General features: G+C 45.0%; 1 protein-coding gene across 1 annotated transcript in view; it reads left to right on the forward strand.

Moving 5' to 3' along the window:
• Positions 1-21,413, forward strand: part of SMIM14 (small integral membrane protein 14) — a 67,315-nt gene that overhangs the window by 38,884 nt on the left and 7,018 nt on the right. Inside the window, exon 3 of the mRNA XM_074950113.1 lies at positions 4,955-5,003. Within this exon, the coding sequence (XP_074806214.1) occupies positions 4,955-5,003 (49 nt within the window). The remainder of the gene's footprint in view (positions 1-4,954; positions 5,004-21,413) is intronic.

A 21,413-nucleotide genomic window follows, 5' to 3' on the forward strand; every position in this document is an offset into this window, starting at 1 on the left:
TTAGACCAAAACATTTAACTACAGAAACTGTTCAGACTCTGAGAATTGCTCCTCTTTCACTTATGATACTTGAAATACACAATATTCAGAATTTCTAATAGTTACTGTGTCCCCTATCGATATGCTATGCATCCGATGAAGTGAGCTGTAGCTCACGAAAGCTCATGCTCAAATAAACTGGTTAGTCGCTAAGGTGCCACAAGTACTCCTTTTCTTTTTTCTTTTTACGAATACAGACTAACACGGCTGTTACTCTGAAATGTGTCCCCTATGGAAGCATTTAGCAGGAAATAGGCAGAGTTGGTAAGAGAAGAGGCATTCTAGTTCTAGTAAGAAGTTTTTTAGCTATCCCCACTAGTTAACTTACATATGCCTCCTGTAAGATATAGTGAAGTCCCTTTTTCTTTCATTTAGACTAATTTAATGACCACAATGGGATCAGACTTGTACAGGGTTACATGGAATTAGAGCCAATCCTCCAGTTTGAACTGAGCAAAACCTGTTTTTCTTTACACCAATTAATTTCAAATAACCTGCTACGTTCTATCACAAGAGAACAATTTGTTTGCAAGTCACGTCATTGTTTTAAACAAATAAATTACATAGCTCCATCAGTTATGTAATCACATTTGAACTCACATTGAACAGGTGGCTGGAGTTTTTCACAAACTTGTGGGCAGTAAGGGAAAGAGGGCATAAATAATGTTCCAATAACAATTACAGGAGTGTGCATGATCTGTAGCTTCTTAAGAATTGTTTTATGATGTCGGTAATCTTTTTTAGATAGGACCTTAAGCAACTCATGCGTCTTTAAAAAGAAAAACTCAAATGCAAGACTAAAATACTTGATTTTTTTATGTTGCTCAATATGGATATAGGAGAGACTATTAAAAAGTGAACTTCCTGCAGACAGGGATTCATGTGACTCTATAAATTTGCGTTACTATGTATTGTTTCCCATAGAGATTCATTTCACACAGCTCATAGGAAATGTGCACTTTTTAGCACTTACATCTTGCAAACAGGTGTTTCAGAACATAGTCTGAAATTTTCAAAGCTGCCTAAAGGACTTGGCCTCTAAAACCCCTAAAACTAAGGCTATGTCTCCACTACCACGGTAAGTCGACCTACGCTATGCAACTCCAGCTACGTGAATAACGTAGCTGGAGTCAATGTACCTTAGGTCGAGTTACCGCGGGGTCTACACCATGGGGAGTTGACAGGAGAAAATCTTACCTTACTTTTCTTGTCGGGGGTAGAGTACAGGGGTCAAATGGAGAGTGATCTGCTGTCGATTTGGCGGGTCTACACTAGACCCGCTAAATCGACTGCCGGTGGATCGATCTCAGAGTGTCGATCTCAGCTGTCGTGTAGACCTGCCCTAAATGAGTATTGTGTGAGCAAATACTCTGAAAATCACAGCCAGAGTATTCTGTTATCTTTACTCTTTAAGGGTTCATTAGTATATTTGTTTATGGATAAAACAGACCTTGTCCATGTATTCAACAAGAAAATATTTTTCAGTTATGTCAAACAATTCTTCTAGTGCAGTGGTTTTCAACCTGTGGTCCATGGAGCCCCGGGGGTCTGCAGACTATGTCTAAGATTTCCAAAGGGGTCCATACCTCCATTAAAAAATTGTTAGGGGTCCACACATAAAAAAACGTTGAAAATCGCTCTTCTAGTGGCACTTACCTTAAGATAGATCAGTTACTTTGAATATTTCTGCCACTTGGCATTTCTGTAGCGCCTTACATCCAAGGGCCTTAAAGTGTCTTTCAAGTCTTAATGAATAAGCTTCACATGGTGGTTGAAATACCAATGGTCAGCCTGCACTAGAGCTCCCACCATTGCTACTGCTGCTGGCGCTGCATTAGCGGTACAATGGAAAGAAATATGGGGCGGGGGGAGAGAGTGCTATAAGGCATTTTAACAACAGTGTAAAACTATTCTGAACTGGGTAGTGTATAACAAGGCATGGATTAGTGCTTAGAGCAGGAGTAGATGACACTGTGTTTAAAACACCGGTAGCCTTTAGCAGCTGTCTATACTAGACAGAGGAGCTGCATGAGTGGTAGTCACACTGCGAAATGTTAAAGGGGAAAGAGTTAGAATAGACAGGTGTTGTTTGATATTTGTAAAAGTTGCCTCTCTTATTTGATTTTGCTTTGGGCTTCCCTCTGATACTGTTTCCATGTGAGCAGGAGCTAGATTAAGAGTTGACTTCAGTGGGAGCTTTAAGTTCACAAGAGCTGTAGGGTGGGACTCATATATAGGAAGGGGTGTGCATGGTTAGAGGGAGTCTCCATAAAATGTCTGCAGATTACATAAACCAGAGTAAAACCCCTCACATATTTTACTGTAATTTTCCACAGATTTCTTCTGCACCCTGTATCAAAGTTATGTATTTTGCTTACACCATTGTCTTCATGTGGCAAGTAATTGGTACAGCAGGTCCATGTTTATAACTATTGGGTAAAATTTTCAGATGTGCCTAAGTCCCCCTTAGAGCCTAAATCCTATTGAATTTAAATGGGATTTAAGAGCCAAAGTGACCAAGGCACTTTTGAAAATGTTACCTATTTTTTTTTTTTTGCATAAACATCAAAAAAAGATCTTTATTACAAATATATGAAGAAATTGTTTGTTGTTGTTTATATGGGAAGGGGTTTGTGTGTATTAAAGAATGTATGATACATGCTAGTGAGTCTGTATTATGTCTCAAAGGTCAAATTATATATCTTTAGTCCATTTAATATTCTGGGCTTGACTCATGAGTGCTGACCACCTGCAAACCCCGTGGCCTCCAGTAGGGATTGTAAATGTTTAGCCCCTCCCTAAATCAAGCCCTTTTATGAGTGGAATTTATCCACATCATTCACCTCTTTAAACTGTAGTTACACCAATGTCCAATCTTTACAGTCCAGAATATTTCAGTCACAAAATATTCTAAGTCAGCATCATTTGGTAAGAGAAGTTCATCCCCTCATAGGGATGATCTACAAAGGTTTGTAATAAAAATTGGGCTTGTGACCTTCTTTGTGATATGTAAAGAAGGCCTGGAAGTAGGTTTGGTTTTCAGTGTTGTTTCTGGGGGTGGGGGTGTCTTTTATTAGATTTTTTTTTCTGCTTGCTTATTAACCATAGAAACATTAGGAAAGTTAATTTTGGTTTTCCCTGGTTTTGCTGGAGGCCTTCTTGACAGTCTCAGAGCATGTTTATAATAAGCTCGTAACACCTTCATTGAAGGAAGTGTTGTGAAGAATCTTTAGTAAAGGGTTCCTTTCTCCAAAATGTTCATTAGTCATTGAAGTTAAATAGGTATAAACTGAGTTTTAAATGTTCTGACTAAAAATCTCTTCCTTTCTCAGTTGCTCAGCTTTTGCTGTCTTGGTCTTTTTGAAGTGTTGTGCTTTGTATAATATGCTGTGTGCTTATAACAAAATGAGTGATCATACCTGTTACACCAATGTAAGGTAAAACTTGGGGGAAAGTGTGAGACTTCTGCACAAGCTACTTAGATTTGTTTAATCATGAACAATTACACTTGTACTATTTAGTGTGTGTATGTGCCTGTATTGATTAATACACCAAAGTCATAGTGAGCATCCCATTGTGACAAGAAGAGAGAGATGCTCTGATACTGCTATTAAAGCAAGTCTTTGAAATTCAACATGGCGACTGTTTTGAGGGCAGGGATGTGCCTTTTGTTCATCCCATGAATTTTTATGCAGCTTTGCCCAAATAAAAATTGCTTTTTGAAAATCACCATTTCCTATCTCCAGCTTGTGTTTTGCGAAATATAATTTTGGTAGCATGTCAGAATCCCTGAAAATTCTAAGACCAGTCCTCACTGCCCCGCCCCTCACAACGCCTGGGAAGAGAGAGAACCTGGCTGCCGAATAAATTCCCAGTGATCAATCCCTGCCTCTGCGGTCATAACCTGCAAATGTGACATGAACCCTGGAACAGAAACAAACGCCAATAATAATGGGGAACCAGGAGAACATGAGTTCAAGACTCATTTATCATTAATTTTTATATTTCCCTTCACACCTTTTATAATTAATCAGTATTTCATTTTCCACTGAGAGGTTGCACAAGCAGGAAGAGAACCCAACTCCCTAATAGGCTGGACACAAAATCCATTCTCTTTACCAGGCTGCTTCTCAGAACAAACCTACAGTATCTTTCTGCAAAATTGAAAGGCCAGGGTTCAACCTTTGCCAGTGGGGCTGGGGGTATAATTGTACATAATAGAAAATGTTTCTGCAGTTTTTTTCTCTCAACCTAACAAACTAGGAAACTGTATACAAAAAAACTTTATTTAAAGAAAGTTATTAGGTTGAAAAATCAAGAATGCAAAAGATGGGAAATGCCAGAATTAATGTGCAAATGCTTTATTTTAGTATGATCACATATTAATAGATGATCACGTAGTATTTTAATGTAGCTTTTTAATCTTTCTTTTAACAGCACCCATCCATTATGAACCTCAAAGTATATACAGGTTTATAAACTTGAACTTAAAAAATGTATTCAGACTTAACCCTTGTGTAACATACCAGGAATGTAGATAATGGAAGCAACAGTACTTCCAGTTATCTTAAAGTACGTTATATAAGAAGTCAGTCATCTTAAAGTACATTATATAAATAGTTATTTAGAAACCTCCTAAATAACTAGGATTCTTTACATACCAAAACCCTGGTGTGAGGCAGCAATGTAGCAGTTACAATCTCTCTTATCAAAGACCTCTGCTGATGTAATATTAAATAAATGGTTTCAGTTCAAAAATTCAACACACTATTTCCTAATATTTTTTAAACTCTGTATAGATCCATTCTGTTGAATAAGTTTAAACTATGCAGTAATTCAGATCTCTCTTGCTACTTTTGAACAGCTGATCAAGTCCCTTTCCTAACCATGAGGTCTTTCTTTTTATTCATTTCAGCTGAGGCAATCCCAGTCATACTGCACAGACACGGAATGCCTTCAAGAAGGTAAGTAACCGTGTTCTAAGTGGAAGTGTATGACATTAGGACTCCTGTGAAAGTCAAAATAAGCAGCAGTAATTAACTAAAATGAGATGTGTGGCCTGGATCTTTTTTTTTTTTTCCCTCAGAGAGTTGTGGTTTGAATTAATCGTTGTCAGACTTAAATTAATGTATGTTATGGGCCACATCCTGGGCTGAGCAACCCTGAAACCCACTGGCGTCAACATGAGTTGCTGGAGTGCAGCACCTTTCTCGATTTGTCCCCAAGTCTAATGGAATTTAGCCTAGTAACTTTCAGGGTTCAAACTTGACCTTCCTTGCACCAGCAAGTACCATGGTACTAAGTGGGATTCACCCAGGGCAGGAGAATCATGGTTTTTCCAATGCACAGAGGTTGTGCCAGGGGAAGGTGGTTTTAATGTCCACATGTAGCACTATGGGAGCCCTGCCAGTGAAGACTGCAATGGGGCTGTGCTGAATCAATACATCCCCTGAATGCCTGGGTCATGCCCCCTCCATGGCTAGTGCCATTCACTTGTAGGATTGTGCAGTCTCTTTGAACCACTCTGACCCCCCTCCACTCCAAGAAGAGTTTCCTTCACAGAAGGGCCTCTGCCAGCATCTGCCTGTGAGTGAATCTGATCCATTATGCATGGTATACAAGGCAGGGGTTCTCAGGACAAATTATTTGGTAGCCTCAGGGTGTGGCCACCAACTCTTGCTGGTGGCCGCTCTCACACTTCTTCCTAAAATACTTTATTAGCTTTAGGAAAAACAAATAAATATGCACATACACACATCCAAATCATTGTAATTTATTTATTGCTAGCTAGTAAGTCTGCTGTGAAAAGTGATATTAACAACATACAAGTATCACTTTTCACAGCAGATTTACTCAGCCCTGGGAAGTCTGGGGACAAATTAAGCCCTGGATGGGAGATCAGGGTAGGCAGCAGGGGCAACTGGGGATTTGGGGGTTGGCCGGGAAAGCAGCGGGGGCCAGAGCCTGAAGCCCCACAGCCGGAACCTGGGGCTAGAGCCCAAAGCCTCACTACCAGAGCCTTCCTCCCCGCCACCCCCAGGCTGAAGCTCAAATTCTGAGCCCCACCACCCCCACCGGCTGCCCAACCCTTGTTGGAAGCCCAGCAACCAACACCAAGGCTGTGCATCCAGGAGCACCAGGGAGGGGCTGCTGCTTTTCCCCCCTCCCCCCATCCCACCATCCCACCCCAGGAAGCTGTGGCCGCAAGAAAAGCCCCTGTTGACTGCATTTGAGAAATGCTGCACTAAAGAACAGTGTGATGGCATTTCTCCCTGACTCAGTGACCATTTCATTAATACAGCAGTGTTGAGGTGTATGTTCGCTTAAAATATGCTGTAAATTTCCTTAAATAATAAGTGCACACTGACTGGACATCATCATGTTAGCCAAATGGGATCAATTCAAACATGGAAGTGTATCTGTGTAGAGATTCCATTGAGGGTTTTGAGTGGCAGAGTGCTCACCGCCTGGTAGGATTGAGCACTAGTTACAGTTTGTACTCAGGTAATACAAACATTATTGTCTGTGAATGCATTTGGATGGGGAGCGAGCAGCAGTGGGCAAGGGAAGTGTAGTTAAAACAATAGAGTAAAATTTTCAAGAGCACCTAACCGAGGAGCCTAATTTAGGCTTTGAAAAGCATCTGATTTAGGAGCCTAAGGCCCATTTTCTAAAGTAATTTAAGCCTTAAGAACCTAAGTCTGACTTAAAGTCATCTTTGAAAATGGGCCTCAGGCTCCTACATGACTAGATGCTTTGGAAAATTTTACCCCAAAGCTTGTTAATGCATAAAGCCTTCAATGACGCATATGTCCAGGCAGCATAATGCTCAACCAAGTAGTACACATACATGCTTGATTAGGCTGCCTGTTTCTGAGGGATGGATTTTTAGCCAATTATTTCCACATGCATACCTGTTTAGCCAATTGTTTCCACATGCATACCATGTATACCTGCTACAGGACCGCTAGCTTCTTCAAGGCAAATCCGGGCCCAGGCTATGTGACAATCTAACTTAAGGGGAACAAGCCTATCCTTGTTAATTGAATAACAAGCACCTAGTGGGCCTGCTAAAAGACCATCAGTGCTCAGTTGGAGGGAGGTGCTGAGAGAGACACAAGCCCTTCTAAGACCATGTCTACCCTGCACCTTATGTTGGTGTAACTACTGTTTGTCCCTGAGCAGTCGAACCCCAGAAGTAGAGTTTAGTCAGGGTATTTTTGGTAAAAGTCGTGGGCAGGTTGCGGACTGTGAATTTTTATTTATTTCCCATGACCTGTCCACGACTTTTACCAAAAATACCTGTCACTAAATCTTAGCCTTAACTATAACCTTTGGGATATTTTTCTTACTGATACCCAATCTTGTGAAGTAAACAATGCTAGTGCCCTTTCAGTCTACCAAAGCCTTTTTCAAGCTGCTGAGCCAGTAGTTTAATCTTTCATTGTTGCTGTCAAAGTATCCGGTGTGTGACTTCATGAATTAGGGGACTAAAGGCCAGGCTGGGTCCCCCAGGATCAATAATGGAATTTCAACATCACCAATGATAATCTGCCAGTTGGGAAAGAAAGTGCCTGGTTGTAGCTTTCTGAACAGTCCATGTTCTTAAAGATGTGAGTGTCGTGCACCTTCCCTGACCAGCCAACTCTGATATCCGTGAAGCATCCCTGGTGATCCACCAGTGCTTCCATAGAAAAGTAGCCCTTTCTGCTGATGTACTCTGTGGCAAGGTGGTCTGGTGCCAAAACAGAGGTATCCATGCTATCTGTCACTTCACCGCAGTTCAGGAATCCCACTGCTGCAAATCCATCCATTATGTCCTGCATGTTGCTGAGAGTCACAGTTCTTCTGTAGCAGATGTTTAATGGCCCTGCACACTTGCCTGACAGTGGCCCCCACAATTGATTTTCCAACTCCAAAATAATTTCCCACTGGCTGGTAGCAATATGGCACAGCAAGTTTTCCACACGGTGATCACCGCTCACTTCTCCACTGGCAATGCCATTGTCCTGTTGGTGCCCCTAGAGGGCTGGGGCAGGCTCAGCACACAGTTCCAGGAATGTGGTCTTGTGCATCTTAAAGTTTTGCAGCCACTGCTCATAATCCCAAGCCTGCATTATGATGGGATCCCACCAATCACTGCTCATTTATTGGATCCAGAAGCTGCACTCCATCATTTGCAGCTGCTCCGTGAACGCCAGCAACAACCTTTAATTGGTTCTCGCTATGGCCCACAGCAATCCGCCCTTCAGGAAATCATCATCATTCCTGTGATTCTCCTTCTGGCTCTGCAAATACCTCAGGATCATGTGTCCTGTGCTTGCAATGCTCATAACAGGAGTGCAGAGCTGTGCAGGCCCCATGTTTCTGTCAGAGATGGCAGATAGCAACAAGTCCTGCATGAGTTCGTAGGATTTTAATAATAAGCGTGAAAATTATGGGCTAGAGATGATGTTATAGGGCGGAGAAAGCTGCATGATGGGAACTTGACCCTGCAGTGCCATTCAACCCTATGCAACTTGTTTCTGCCCCACCAAAAGACAGCATGCTGGACAGTGGCGAGTTGCACACTGGGATATCTATCCATGGTGCATGGCACTGTGCATTGAAACAAACTCTTTGGGTGAGTACGCGCAGCACCGACAAACGGAGCCAAGTGTGCACAAGCAATATGCTAACTGCGGTGGCTTTATGCCAGTGTAACTTATAGCAGCAAAAGTTTGTAGTGTAGACATGCCCTTAGTCAGGGAAGGTCATTGCGATTTGAAGCCTCTAAGAAGGCAAAAGGGAGACAGCGGAGGAGATCCAGAATGCTCCTTTTACTTTTAGGTAATTAGGTTTTCCCTTTGAACTGGAATTAGCAGAGGAGGATAAGACCAAGATTTGTTTGGCCTTTTAGAATGGTTGAGTTAAAAATGCTTTGCTTTCTGCAATCACCTGATATTCATGCAAATTGCATATAATCATGGCTTTAAAAATGTACTTACTGTTTGTCCAAAGCAGCTAAAATCAGATATCTGAAGAGTAACTGTCTGCTCTGCAAGAATCAGTGTAAAGTTAGTCCAATCAGATAAGGATTTGAAAAGGACAACATCTTCCTCCAGTGTGGTGCAGACGCTTTGCACCATGCCACCACTGTATTCTGGTTGTAAATCTGGCTCGACTGGTCCAGAGAGGATGATCCTAATTTAAAGTGATCCTCAGATGGCATTTAGCTTGTTTCACAGGTACGAAATTTTACACTGAGTTGTAAGCACTTCTAGAAGGAGAAAGGGGCATATATGTCAGGGGATGGTGATAGCATGGTGTAGCAGTTGCAGTATTCACCTGCATTGGGAGTTCTGTTCCTGTCGCTGCCACAGACTTGCTTTGTGACAAGTAACCTCTGTGTGCCTGAGTTTACCCATCTATAAGGATGGTAATACTTCCTCATTCCTGGGGGAGCGGCAGGCATGAGGGTGAGTTCATTAATGTTTGTGAAGCACTTCGAGATCCTTGGACTGAAGTGTATTGTATAGAAGAGCCAAGTTCTTTTCAATTATTTTTATAATGTGCACAGTTTAGTTTCAGTGCGGGGTTGCTTTCTGTTAATGGCTTAGGATGACATTTTGACTGACTGTTTTTTATTGGGTAAACTAGTGTTGTAAAACTCTCAAGAATCAAATAATAGAATAAACAGATTGAGCCTGGAGAAGCTGCTGGAACTGTTGTTTTCTGAGGTGGGTTATGACTATTCTGGGCCCTGCTCCATGAGAACGTAACATCCACCCTTATCCTCACTCTCAGATAGACAGGCATGAAGAAGGACTTCCATTCATTGCCTCCCTGTTCCTTCCCCTTGGATCAGGTTGTCATGAGTCTACAGTTGTGATGGATCTAGAATCCCGCTCCTTTTGCCTAAGTCCTGCACCAGCAGCAAGTGACTAGTTGGCTAGCAGCAGTCAGCTTGGTACTACACTTTCTGCCATTTACTGATTCATAGTTCTTCACTGCTGGGCCCAGATCCCAAAAATCTTGCTTTAATTCTCCCGACAGTTCATTCGGGTGGTTCATGTTTCCTTCTGGAAAGCCAGCTGCTCATGTTGTTACAGACAAATCCTATGGCTACAGATCATAGAAGTGACTGCTGAGATGTATGTGTGTTTTGGTTTGGGAAACAACAGGGCTGTGGCTCGGTGATGTCATAGGTGTATCATGTTTTTCTGTTGCTACCAACTAAGGAGAGGCAACCACAGAAATCCATGTAAACTCCCTAAACACTGTGGATTATGATTCTTTCTGTGAAATGTATCCTTTAACCCCAAATTTAAGATTTTTTGAAGCTTGCATCCAGCCAAACTGAAATAGCAGCATTAACAGAAGTGTGAAGTTCTGTTGTTCATTTCAGTACGTTAATAACTGTGAACTCTTATTGATTTTGTTCTTGCAATGTTATGTAGAATTTATCGGCTGTAGTACTCACAGGACCCAGTCTGCATTGGGGCTCTGTACAACCTCATAGAAGAAGATATAGGCAATGCTCCAAAGATCTTATAATCTACTATATATCTATCACTAGTAGCCATTTCACTGCTGATTCTCATGTTCACAAGTATTTATCCACTGCTGCTGGAAGGTACCTGTGTCAGCTTGAGGGATTAATTTGAAAGGGTGTCATGAAGGAAGAATGCTACAAGTATTGAATGTGCAAATAGCTGAGTATTCCATCAGGGATTCTGTAGATTCTCCAGGTAAAATGCTCTTGCAACGGACCTCAAAATGTAGAGGAAAAGTGTATTTGTTTGCAGTCCTGTCTGTTAAAAGATATTAGGCTGCCCAGTGCTGCTTTTAGGACTTTTAGGGTTTCTCTAAAATCTGTTCCAGCAGCAGTAGCTCACTTTTAGCATATAATATTTCTGAATGATGCTTTGTGTTTTATAATGAGATATGGTAAAAACACATGAGACTAGGGACATGTAGCTGGAAAGCCAGCAGATCAACCCTCTCGTGGTTCCTCCTGCATAGGGAGGATTCCCAGGTGATGCTGTAGTGCTAACTCCCCTTATAAAACCTGGCATAGGCCTGTGGATGAGGAAATGGAGACCTGATTTTTTTTCCACCTCACTATGCTCCAGCAATCCCCACCTGTTAGAACAGCCATACTGTTGTGGGAGGCCATGGGAAGGTGTATGTAATGTTAGTGCAGCCCTGATGAAACTCAAAATTATGATAGGGGCTGACAGCCTCACAGAGCCACAGAGGGAATGCTGAGGTGGCATATAGCTGCCTCTCTGTTGCTCTGCTTCCCCCTCTCACCTTACAGAGAGGGTTGGAGGGATAAGAACAAGAGCACCAGAGAACTGTAGGGCACTACTCTCTGGAGCAATTTTTGGAGCAGCCCTTAGGCTGCTCTAAGTTATTTTGAGGGCCATTTTGACTGCCAGCAGTCCAAGAGCTGGGGAAGCAGAATGGAGGCTCATTGCTGGTGAGGATTTAGCCTTAACTTCAGTTTTCAAATAAAATGAACTTCTAATTTCTTTTAGTGACATCTGCCACTCAGCATGAAGAATGTTTGCAGTATTCTAGGGTACTTCTGAGGGCCTTTTCTGCCTGCATAGACTGAACTTCAGGGGGTGATCCCTATCTGTTAGCACCACTGCTCTGTCTCAGCTGTGCTGCTGGTGGTACCACCCACTAATCATGGCTCCTGCTCCTTGCTTCTCTTGGAAATGGGATCCTCAGCTCATACTCATATGAGCAATAGGTTGGCTATATGCATCAGTAGGTCTGTTACCTACAGAATTTTGTGGTATGCAGTTTCTTATAGAGCAATGTGGCTGATGTTTATTTTTACTATATCTCTTAGAGGTAGATATCATTAGAGTGCAGCTTGTATTGCAAGCTGGACCTGTTTTTCATAGTGGAGGATTTTAGCTGAAAGATTTCTTGGGGAGTTGTGTAACTACAAACTAAAGAGATCATCTTAAAGCCTTTTATGTATCTCTTTAGGGTAATTTATAATTTAGGCAAGGAAGCACATGATACAATAAGGGAGTGCTACTCAGGGTAGTTAGTAATCATACATTAGCACTTTGAAAATATAAGGTGCTACAAAACTTTAGAAGCCCTATTTCTCTCTCCTAGCCATCTCTCCTTTGCTCTCAGGATCCTGTACAGTGACCAGGGAACTGAGTTTAACAAATGTGCTTAAGCACAGTTTGTAGCTGAACTAGGTTGTAATACAGTTTCGATGGGTCCAAGTGTGTTAGAATCAGGTTCTAGCCAAACTTAGGCTATTCACCAGTTATTCTAACACCATTTGGCCCCATTCCCACTGCATACCCAAACCATCCCAGATCCCAGCTCATATTGAGGGAAGGGAAGGAAAGGCAACCAGTAATTAGCAACAGAGTACTTTGTGTGGTATTTCTTTTCTGTTCTCCTATTGGGAGGAGGTCCCTCCTGGATCTTGAGCCTTGTAGTGTTTAATCTCTGCTTCTGGCAAGGTCAGTGCATGGTTTACCTTGCCCTTTCAATTTGATCTATTAGGCCTTGTCTACCCTACAAAGTTTTGTTGACAAACGGCAGCTTTTGTCAACAAAACAGTGAATGCATACACACTACAAGGTGACTTTTGGCGGCAAAAATGCCCTGTTTTGGTGACAAAATACAACCATCCCGATGAGAGACATAAGGCTTTTTCCTTTAAATTTTTGTCGACAAAGTGCCAGTGTAGACACCATGCTTGATTTTATTGCTTTAATTGGCCTCCAGTAGGTGTCCCACAAAGCCCATCATGACTGCTCTGGTCAGCAGTTTGAACTCCAATGCCCTGCAGCCAGGTAAACAACCATCCACCCCTACCCCTTAGCAGCCCTGGGAATTTTTGAAATTCCATTTCCTGTTTTCTCGAGGTGGAGACATCTCATCTCCTCTTCCCAGGTGACCATGGCAGGTTATCAAAGCAAACGCTCTCCTGCTTGGACTACTGTGGAGCTGCTAGATCTGCTCAGTATATGGAGAGAGGAGGCTGTGCAGTCCCAGCTGTGCTTGAGCTGTAGGAATTGTGATACTTACAGGCACATTTCTCAAGGCTTGTGCGAAAAGGGCTATGATCATGTTGCAGTGCAGAGCAAAGATAAAGGAGCTGAGGCAGGCGTACCATAAGGTGAGGGAAATCATAGCCCCTGTGCTGCTCCTGAGACCTGCTGGTTCTATAAGGAGCTGGACGCTATCCTCCGTGGCGACTCCACATCCACCTCCAAGAGCCCCATGGATACTTGGCGGGACTAGAGGCAGTGGAAAGAGGACCTAACCCAGAGGATGAAGTCATTGATAAAGACGTGGAGTTAGATGATGATGTGGAGCTCCCAGCGAGGTCACCCGGTGGGGCAGGCAGCCAGGAACAGTTCACCACTCCGGAGGTGTCTAGTCAGTCTCAGCAGTTGCTCTCCAGTGAGTAAGAAGCAGGAGAGGAGATGCCTGGTTAGTGGCTATGGTCTGTGTAGTGAGGAGGTAGGTTCAAGGTATAGAAATGTACAAGGCTGGCTGTGTTTCTGTGTGCTGGACATTCCCTTTGTAGCTAATCAGTACAGTGGAATATCGTGTTGATGCACACTGAGATCTCATGGGAATCCTCCAGAGAGATCTCCAGGAAAGTTTCCCGAAGGTACCGGTAATCCTCTGCCGAAGGCTCCTTGGCAGAACAGCTTTGTTCCTTTCCCCCATTGTAGGAAAATTTCCTGCACCATTCGGCAATCGCTTGTGCAGGGACCAAAGTGGCACACAGGCGAACAGCATAGGGAGCAAGGCGGAAGCCACAAGCATGTAGTATATGAACCCTCGTTTCCCTGCTTACCCTTAGCAGTGAGATAGCTGCTAGAATGAACCCCACCTGTGGAAAAGTGTGGGAGAATTTTAGAAATTTTTCCCAAGTTGGCTGCACCACAGCCCTTGCAGAGCGAGTGCCCTTTTCCCCAAGTGAAGCACCCCCGCCAACACTCATCACGCTTTGGGTGTTCACAGAGATGTGTGCTTGCTCCTATCCATATCACACAGCATGTCAGGCAACTGGGAGTCTTCTTCACTTAGGAACTTCGTGATTAACTGCACTGCCATTCGCGGTGTCTTCATGACAGTTAACAGAGCATAGGAGAGCAGTGTGGGATCCATCCCTTCTGACAAAGATGCCAGGGTGTACAGCAAAGAAGGGTCATTGAAAAATGCTGCGAAAGAAAGCCGGAAGTCCCTGGAGTGCTGGGACAGAAAGCAATGCCTCACGGAACATTGAGCCGAGTCCCAAGGTGTGCCGCATTCTGCTCCGCCTTCCCACAACACCTAGTGACTGTCGAGCTGGACTGTGGGATAGGTACCCACAGTATATTGCCCACACTGTCAATGATAGTGCTCCACCTGTGGACGCACTCTTCTGACAGAGGGAGCGAGTGTGAACATGACATTCCGATTTTTATTATGCCGATTTTTGAGTGTCAACATCAGTTTTGTCGACAAAACTTGGTAGTGTAGACAAGGCCTAAGTTTTTCGTAGATTCTAAGGTCTGAACAGACCATTGTGATTATTTAGTCTGACCTCCTGTATAACACAGGCCATAGAACCTCCCCAAAATAATTCCTAGCTCTTATCTTTTAAAAAAACATCCAATCTTGATTTAAAAATTGCCAGTGATGTAGAATACACTGTGACCCTTGGGAAATTATTCCAGTAGTTAATTAATTACCATTTCTTGATCCTTGCCAAAGAGGCAGGAGAGACGAGAAATAGGTGATGTGTGCTACAGGAGGCTAACCTGAGAAGGCGGGGCACATCCCTGCAAACCTGAAGATCAGCGAGGGGGAAGAAAAGAGAAATTAAAGACCACAGGGAGAACTGGAGGGGAGGGAAGAACAGAAAAAGAGGGAGGATCAGAGAACTAAGGGGGGAGAGAGGAGAGAGCTGGCAGATGGTAGAGAAGTAGGTTGGACTCCCTTGACTCTTACAAATGAGCACAGCCCAAGATGAATAACAAAAATTTATTTCAAAGTTTATCAGCCTAACTGGAAACAAAGCAGACAATATTTAAGGAGTAGTCATCTGTGACTGTTAATGTTGCAAGTCAGTACAATGACTCAGAAAGTTAGTCTACAATTTTAGTGTGGTAAATGCAGATCAGAACTGATGTAAAGTCTCTTGTGATTCATAGCTGAACTTTAAGGGTATAATTCAGATCCTTCACATGGGTGAGAACTATTAAATTAAACAAAATCTTTCTGGGATAGAGCAGATATAGGTAGGATTAATAAACTATTAGATCAGTTGAAAAGTTCTAATACATCACACTTAACCTCCTCATTTCCCATTTTGAATCAATCCCAACTCTGAAGTATTATAACTTAAATTCTAAAGACTTTGAATCATCTTTGGCCCATCCACCATGGGCCATTTACACGTGAGGGAACCAGTTACACATAGTAATTTCCCAGCACACTTAAACTATGAGTTGACCTTGCAGTGTAAACAGGACCAAACTGTTTTTACCATGTACCCTACGTGTGCTCTAGCCCTGCAACACCAAGGCTATAACCTGATTTAGGGACTCAACACAAGTACTACTTTTCTTTTAACTAAAATAGGGCTTGTTCTCTGTCTGCACTGCAAGACTGAGGGTATGTCTACACTACGAAATTAGGTCGAATTTATAGAATTCGGTTTTTTAGAAATCAGTTTTATATATTCAAGTGTGTGTGTCCCCACAGAAAATGCTCTAAGTGCATTAAGTGCATTAACTCGGCGGAGTGCTTCCACAGTACCAAGGCTAGAGTCGACTTCCGCAGTGCTGCACTGTGGGTAGCTATCCCACAGTTCCCGCAATCTCTGCTGCCCATTGGAATTCTGGGTTGAGATCCCAATGCCTGATGGGGCTAAAACATTGTCGCGGGTGGTTCTGGGCACATATCGTCAGGCCCCCGTTCCCTCCCTCCCTCCGTGAAAGCAAGGGCAGACAATCGTTTCATGCCTTTTTTCCTGAGTTACCTGTGCAGACACCATACCACGGCAAGCACAGAGCCCGCTCAGCTCACTGTCACCGTATGTCTCCTGGGTGCTGGCAGACGCGGTACTGCATTGCTACACAGCAGCAGCAACCCCTTGCCTTGTGGCAGCAGACGGTGCAATAGGACTGGTAGCCGTCCTCGTCATGTCCGAGGTGCTCCTGGTCGCCTCTGTGAGGTCGATCAGGAGCGCCTGGGCAGACATGGGCGCCGGGACTAATGTTGGAGTGACTTGATCAAGTCATTCTCTTTAGTCCAGCAGTCAGTCCTATTGAACCATCTTATGGTGAGCAGGCAGGCGATACGGATTGCTAGCAGTCCTATTGCATCATCTTCTGCCAGGCAGCCATGAGATGTGGATGGCATGCAGTCCTTCTGCACCGTCTGCTGCCAGCCAAAGATGTAAAAGATAGATGGAGTGGATCAAAACAAGAAATAGACCAGATTTGTTTTGTACTCATTTGCAAACCCGCCCCCCGTCTAGGGGACTCATTCCCCTAGGTCACACTGCAGTCACTCACAGAGAAGGTGCAGCGAGGTAAATCTAGCCATGTATCAATCAGAGGCCAGACTAACCTCCTTGTTCCAATAAGAACAATAACTTAGGTGCACCATTTCTTATTGGAACCCTCCGTGAAGTCCTGCCTGAAATACTCATTGATGTAAAGCCACCCCCTTTGTTGATTTTTAGCTCCCTAAGGCCAACCCTGTAAGCCGTGTCGTCAGTCGCCCCTCCCTGCGTCAGAGCAACGGCAAACAATCGTGCATCTGAGTTGAGAGTGCTGTCCAGAGCAGTCACAATGGAGCACTCTGATCGGGCTAAAACATTGTCGCGGGTGGTTCTGGGCACATATCATCAGGCCCCCGTTCCCTCCCTCCCTCCGTGAAAGCAAGGGCAGACAATCATTTCGCGCCTTTTTTCCTGAGTTACCTGTGCAGACGCCATACCACGGCAAGCATGGAGCCCGCTCAGGTAACCGTCACCATATGTCTCCTGGGTGCTGGCAGACGTGGTACTGCATTGCTACACAGCAGCATCAACACATTGCCTTGTGGCAGCAGACGGTACAGTACGATTGGTAGCCGTCATCGTCATGTCCGAGGTGCTCCTGGCCATGTCGGCCAGGAGCGCCTGGGCAGACATGTGCTCAGGGACTAAAGTTGGAGTGACTTGATCAGGTCATTCTCTTTAGTCCTGCCAGCAGTCGTATTGAACCATCTTATGGTGAGCAGGCAGGCGATACGGATTGCTAGCAGTCCTACTGTACCATCTTCTGCCAGGCAGGCAAGAGATGAGGATGGCTAGCAGTCCTACTGCACCATCCTCTGCCGAGCAGCCATGAGATGTGGATGGCTTGCAGTCCTTCTGCACCGTCTGCTGCCAGCCAAAGATGTAAAAGATAGATGGAGTGGATCAAAACAAGAAATAGACCAGATTTGTTTTGTACTCATTTGCTTCCCCCTCTCCCCCGTCTAGGGGACTCATTCCTCTAGGTCACACTGCAGTCACTCACAGAGAAGGTGCAGCGAGGTAAATCTAGCCTTGTATTAATCAGAGGCCAGACTAACCTCCTTGTTCCAATAAGAACAATTACTTAGGTGCACCATTTCTTATTGGAACCCTCCGTGAAGTCCTGCCTGAAATACTCCTTGATGTAAAGCCACCCCCTTTGTTGATTTTAATTCCCTGTAAGCCAACCCTGTAAGCCATGTCATCAGTCGCCCCTCCCTCCGTCAGAGCAACGGCAGACAATCATTCCGCGCCTTTTTTCTGTGCGGACGCCATACCAAGGCAAGCATGGAGGCCGCTCAGCTCACTTTGGCAATTAGGAGCACATTAAACACCACACGCATTATCCAGCAGTATATGCAGCACCAGAACCTAGCAGAGCGATACCGGGCGAGTAGGCGACGTCAGCGCGGTCGCGTGAGTGATCAGGACATGGACACAGATTTCTCTGAAAGCATGGGCCCTGGCAATGCATGCATCATGGTGCTAATGGGACAGGTTCATGCTGTGGAATGCTGATTCTGGGCTCGGGAAACAAGCACGGACTGGTGGGACCACATAGTGTTGCAGGTCTGGGACGATTCCCAGTGGCTGCGAAACTTTCGCATGCATAAGGGCACTTTCATGGAACTTTGTGACTTGCTTTCCCCTGCCCTGAAGCGCATGAATACCAAGATGAGAGCAGCCCTCACAGTTGAGAAGCGAGTGGCGATAGCCCTGTGGAAGCTTGCAACGCCAGACAGCTACCGGTCAGTTGGGAATCAATTTGGAGTGGGCAAATCTACTGTGGGGGCTGCTGTGATGCAAGTAGCCCACGCAATCAAAGATCTGCTGATATCAAGGGTAGTGACCCTGGGAAATGTGCAGGTCATAGTGGATGGCTTTGCTGCAATGGGATTCCCTAACTGTGGTGGGGCCATAGACGGAACCCATATCCCTATCTTGGCACCGGAGCACCAAGCCTGCGAGTACATAAACTGCAAGGGGTACTTTTCAATAGTGCTGCAAGCTCTGGTGGATCACAAGGGACGTTTCACCAACATCAACGTGGGATGGCCGGGAAAGGTACATGACGCTCGCTTCTTCAGGAACTCTGGTCTGTTTCAAAAGCTGCAGGAAGGGACTTTATTCCCAGACCAGAAAATAACTGTTGGGGATGTTGAAATGCCTATAGTTATCCTTGGGGACCCAGCCTACCCCTTAATGCCATGGCTCGTGAAGCCGTACACAGGCAGCCTGGACAGTAGTCAGGAGCTGTTCAACTACAGGCTGAGCAAGTGCAGAATGGTGGTAGAATGTGCATTTGGACGTTTAAAGGCACGCTGGCGCAGTTTACTGACTCGCTTAGACCTCAACGAAACCAATATTCCCACTGTTATTACTGCTTGCTGTGTGCTCCACAATATCTGTGAGAGTAAGGGGGAGATGTTTATGGCGGGGTGGGAGGTTGAGGCAAATCACTTGGCTGCTGGGTACGCGCAGCCAGACACCAGGGTGGTTAGAAGAGCACAGGAGGGCGCAGTACGCATCAGAGAAGCTTTGAAAACCAGTTTCATGACTGGCCAGGCTACGGTGTGAAAGTTCTCTTTGTTTCTCCTTGATGAAACCCCCTGCCCCTTGGTTCACTCTACTTCCCTGTAAGCTAACCACCCTCCCCTCCTCCCTTCGATCACCGCTTGCAGAGGAAATAAAGTCCTTGTTGCTTCACATTCATGCATTCTTTATTCATTCATCACACAAATAGGGGGATGACTACCAAGGTAGCCCAGGAGGGGTGGTGGAGGAGGGAAGGAAAATGCCACACAGCACTTTAAAAGTTTACAACTTTAAAATTTATTGAATGCCAGCCTTCTTTTTTTTGGGCAATCCTCTGTGGCGGAGTGGCTGGTTGGCCGGTGGTCCCCCCACCGCGTTCTTGGGCGTCTGGGTGTGGAGGCTATGGAACTTGGGGAGGAGGGCGGTTGGTTACACAGGGGCTGTAGTGGCAGTCTGTGCTCCAGCTGCCTTTGCTGCAGCTCAACCGTACACTGGAGCATACCTGTTTGATCCTCCAGCAGCCTCAGCATTGAATCCTGCCTCCTCTCATCACGCTGCCACCACATTTGAGCTTCAGCCCTGGCTTCAGCCCGCCACTTACTCTCTTCAGCCCGCCACCTCTCCTCCCGGTCATTTTGTGCTTTCCTGCACTCTGACATTATTTGCCTCCACGCATTCGTCTGTGCTCTGTCAGTGTGGGAGGACATCATGAGCTCAGAGAACATTTCATCACGAGTACGTTTTTTTTTCTTTCTAATCTTCACTAGCCTCTGGGAAGGAGAAGATCCTGTGATCATTGAAACACATGCAGCTGGTGGAGAAAAAAAAAGGGACAGTGGTATTTAAAAAGACACATTTTATAAAACAGTGGCTACACTCTTTCAGGGTAAACCTTGCTGTTAACATTACATACATAGCACATGTACTTTCGTTACAAGGTCGCATTTTGCCTCCCCCCACCGTGTGGCTACCCCCTCACCCTCCCCCCTCCCCGTGGCTAACAGCGGGGAACATTTCTGTTCAGCCACAGGCAAACAGCCCAGCAGGAACGGGCTCTCTGAGTGTCCCCTGAAGAAAAGCACCCTATTTCAACCAGGTGACCATGAATGATATCTCACTCTCCTGAAGATAACACAGAGAGATAAAGAACGGATGTTGTTTGAATGCCAGCAAACATACACTGCAATGCTTTGTTGTACAATGATTCCCGAGTACGTGTTACTGGCCTGGAGTGGTAAAGTGTCCTACCATGAAGGACGCAATAAGTCTGCCCTCCCCAGAAACCTTTTGCAAAGGCTTTGGGAGTACATCCAGGAGAGCCGCGAATGCCAGGGCAAATTAATCCTTTCACATGCTTCTTTTAAACCATGTATAGTATTTTAAAAGGTACACTCACCGGAGGTCCCTTCTCCGTCTGCCGGGTCCAGGAGGCAGCCTTGGGTGGGTTCGGGGGGTACTGACTCCAGGTCCAGGGTGAGAAACAGTTCCTGGCTGTCGGGAAAACCGGTTTCTCCGCTTGCTTGCTGTGAGATATCTTCAACCTCATCATCATCATCATCTTCTTCATCCCCAAAACCTGCTTCCATGTTTCCTCCATCTCCATTGAAGGAGTCAAACAACACGGGTGGGGTAGTGGTGGCTGAACCCCCTAAAATGGCATGTAGCTCATCATAGAAGCGGCATGTTTGGGGCTCTGACCTGGAGCGGCCGTTCGCCTCTCTGGTTTTCTGGTAGGCTTGCCTCAGCTCCTTAAGTTTCACATGGCACTGCTTCAGGTCCCTGTTATGGCCTCTATCCTTCATGCCCTGGGAGATTTTGACAAAGGTTTTGGCATTTCGAAAACTGGAACGGAGTTCTGATAGCACAGATTCCTCTCCCCATACAGCGATCAGATCCCGTACCTCCCGTTCAGTCCATGCTGGAGCTCTTTTGCGATTCCGGGACTCCATCATGGTCACCTCTGCTGATGAGCTCTCCATGGTCACCTGCAGCTTGCCACGCTGGCCAAACAGGAAATGAGACTCAAAAGTTTGCGGTTCTTTTCCTGTCTACCTGGCCAGTGCATCTGAGTTGAGAGTGCTGTCCAGAGCGGTCACAATGGAGCACTCTGGGATAGCTCCCGGAGGCCAATACCATCGAATTGTGTCCACAGTACCCCAAATTCGACCCGGCAAGGCCGATTTAAGCGCTAATCCACTTGTCAGAGGTGGAGTAAGGAAATCGATTTTAAGAGCCCTTTAAGTCGAAATAAAGGGCTTCATCGTGTGGACGGGTGCAGGTTTACATCGATTTAACGCTGCTA

Source organism: Natator depressus, chromosome 4 (assembly GCF_965152275.1).
Source record: "Natator depressus isolate rNatDep1 chromosome 4, rNatDep2.hap1, whole genome shotgun sequence".
NCBI classification, from domain to species: domain Eukaryota; kingdom Metazoa; phylum Chordata; order Testudines; family Cheloniidae; genus Natator; species Natator depressus.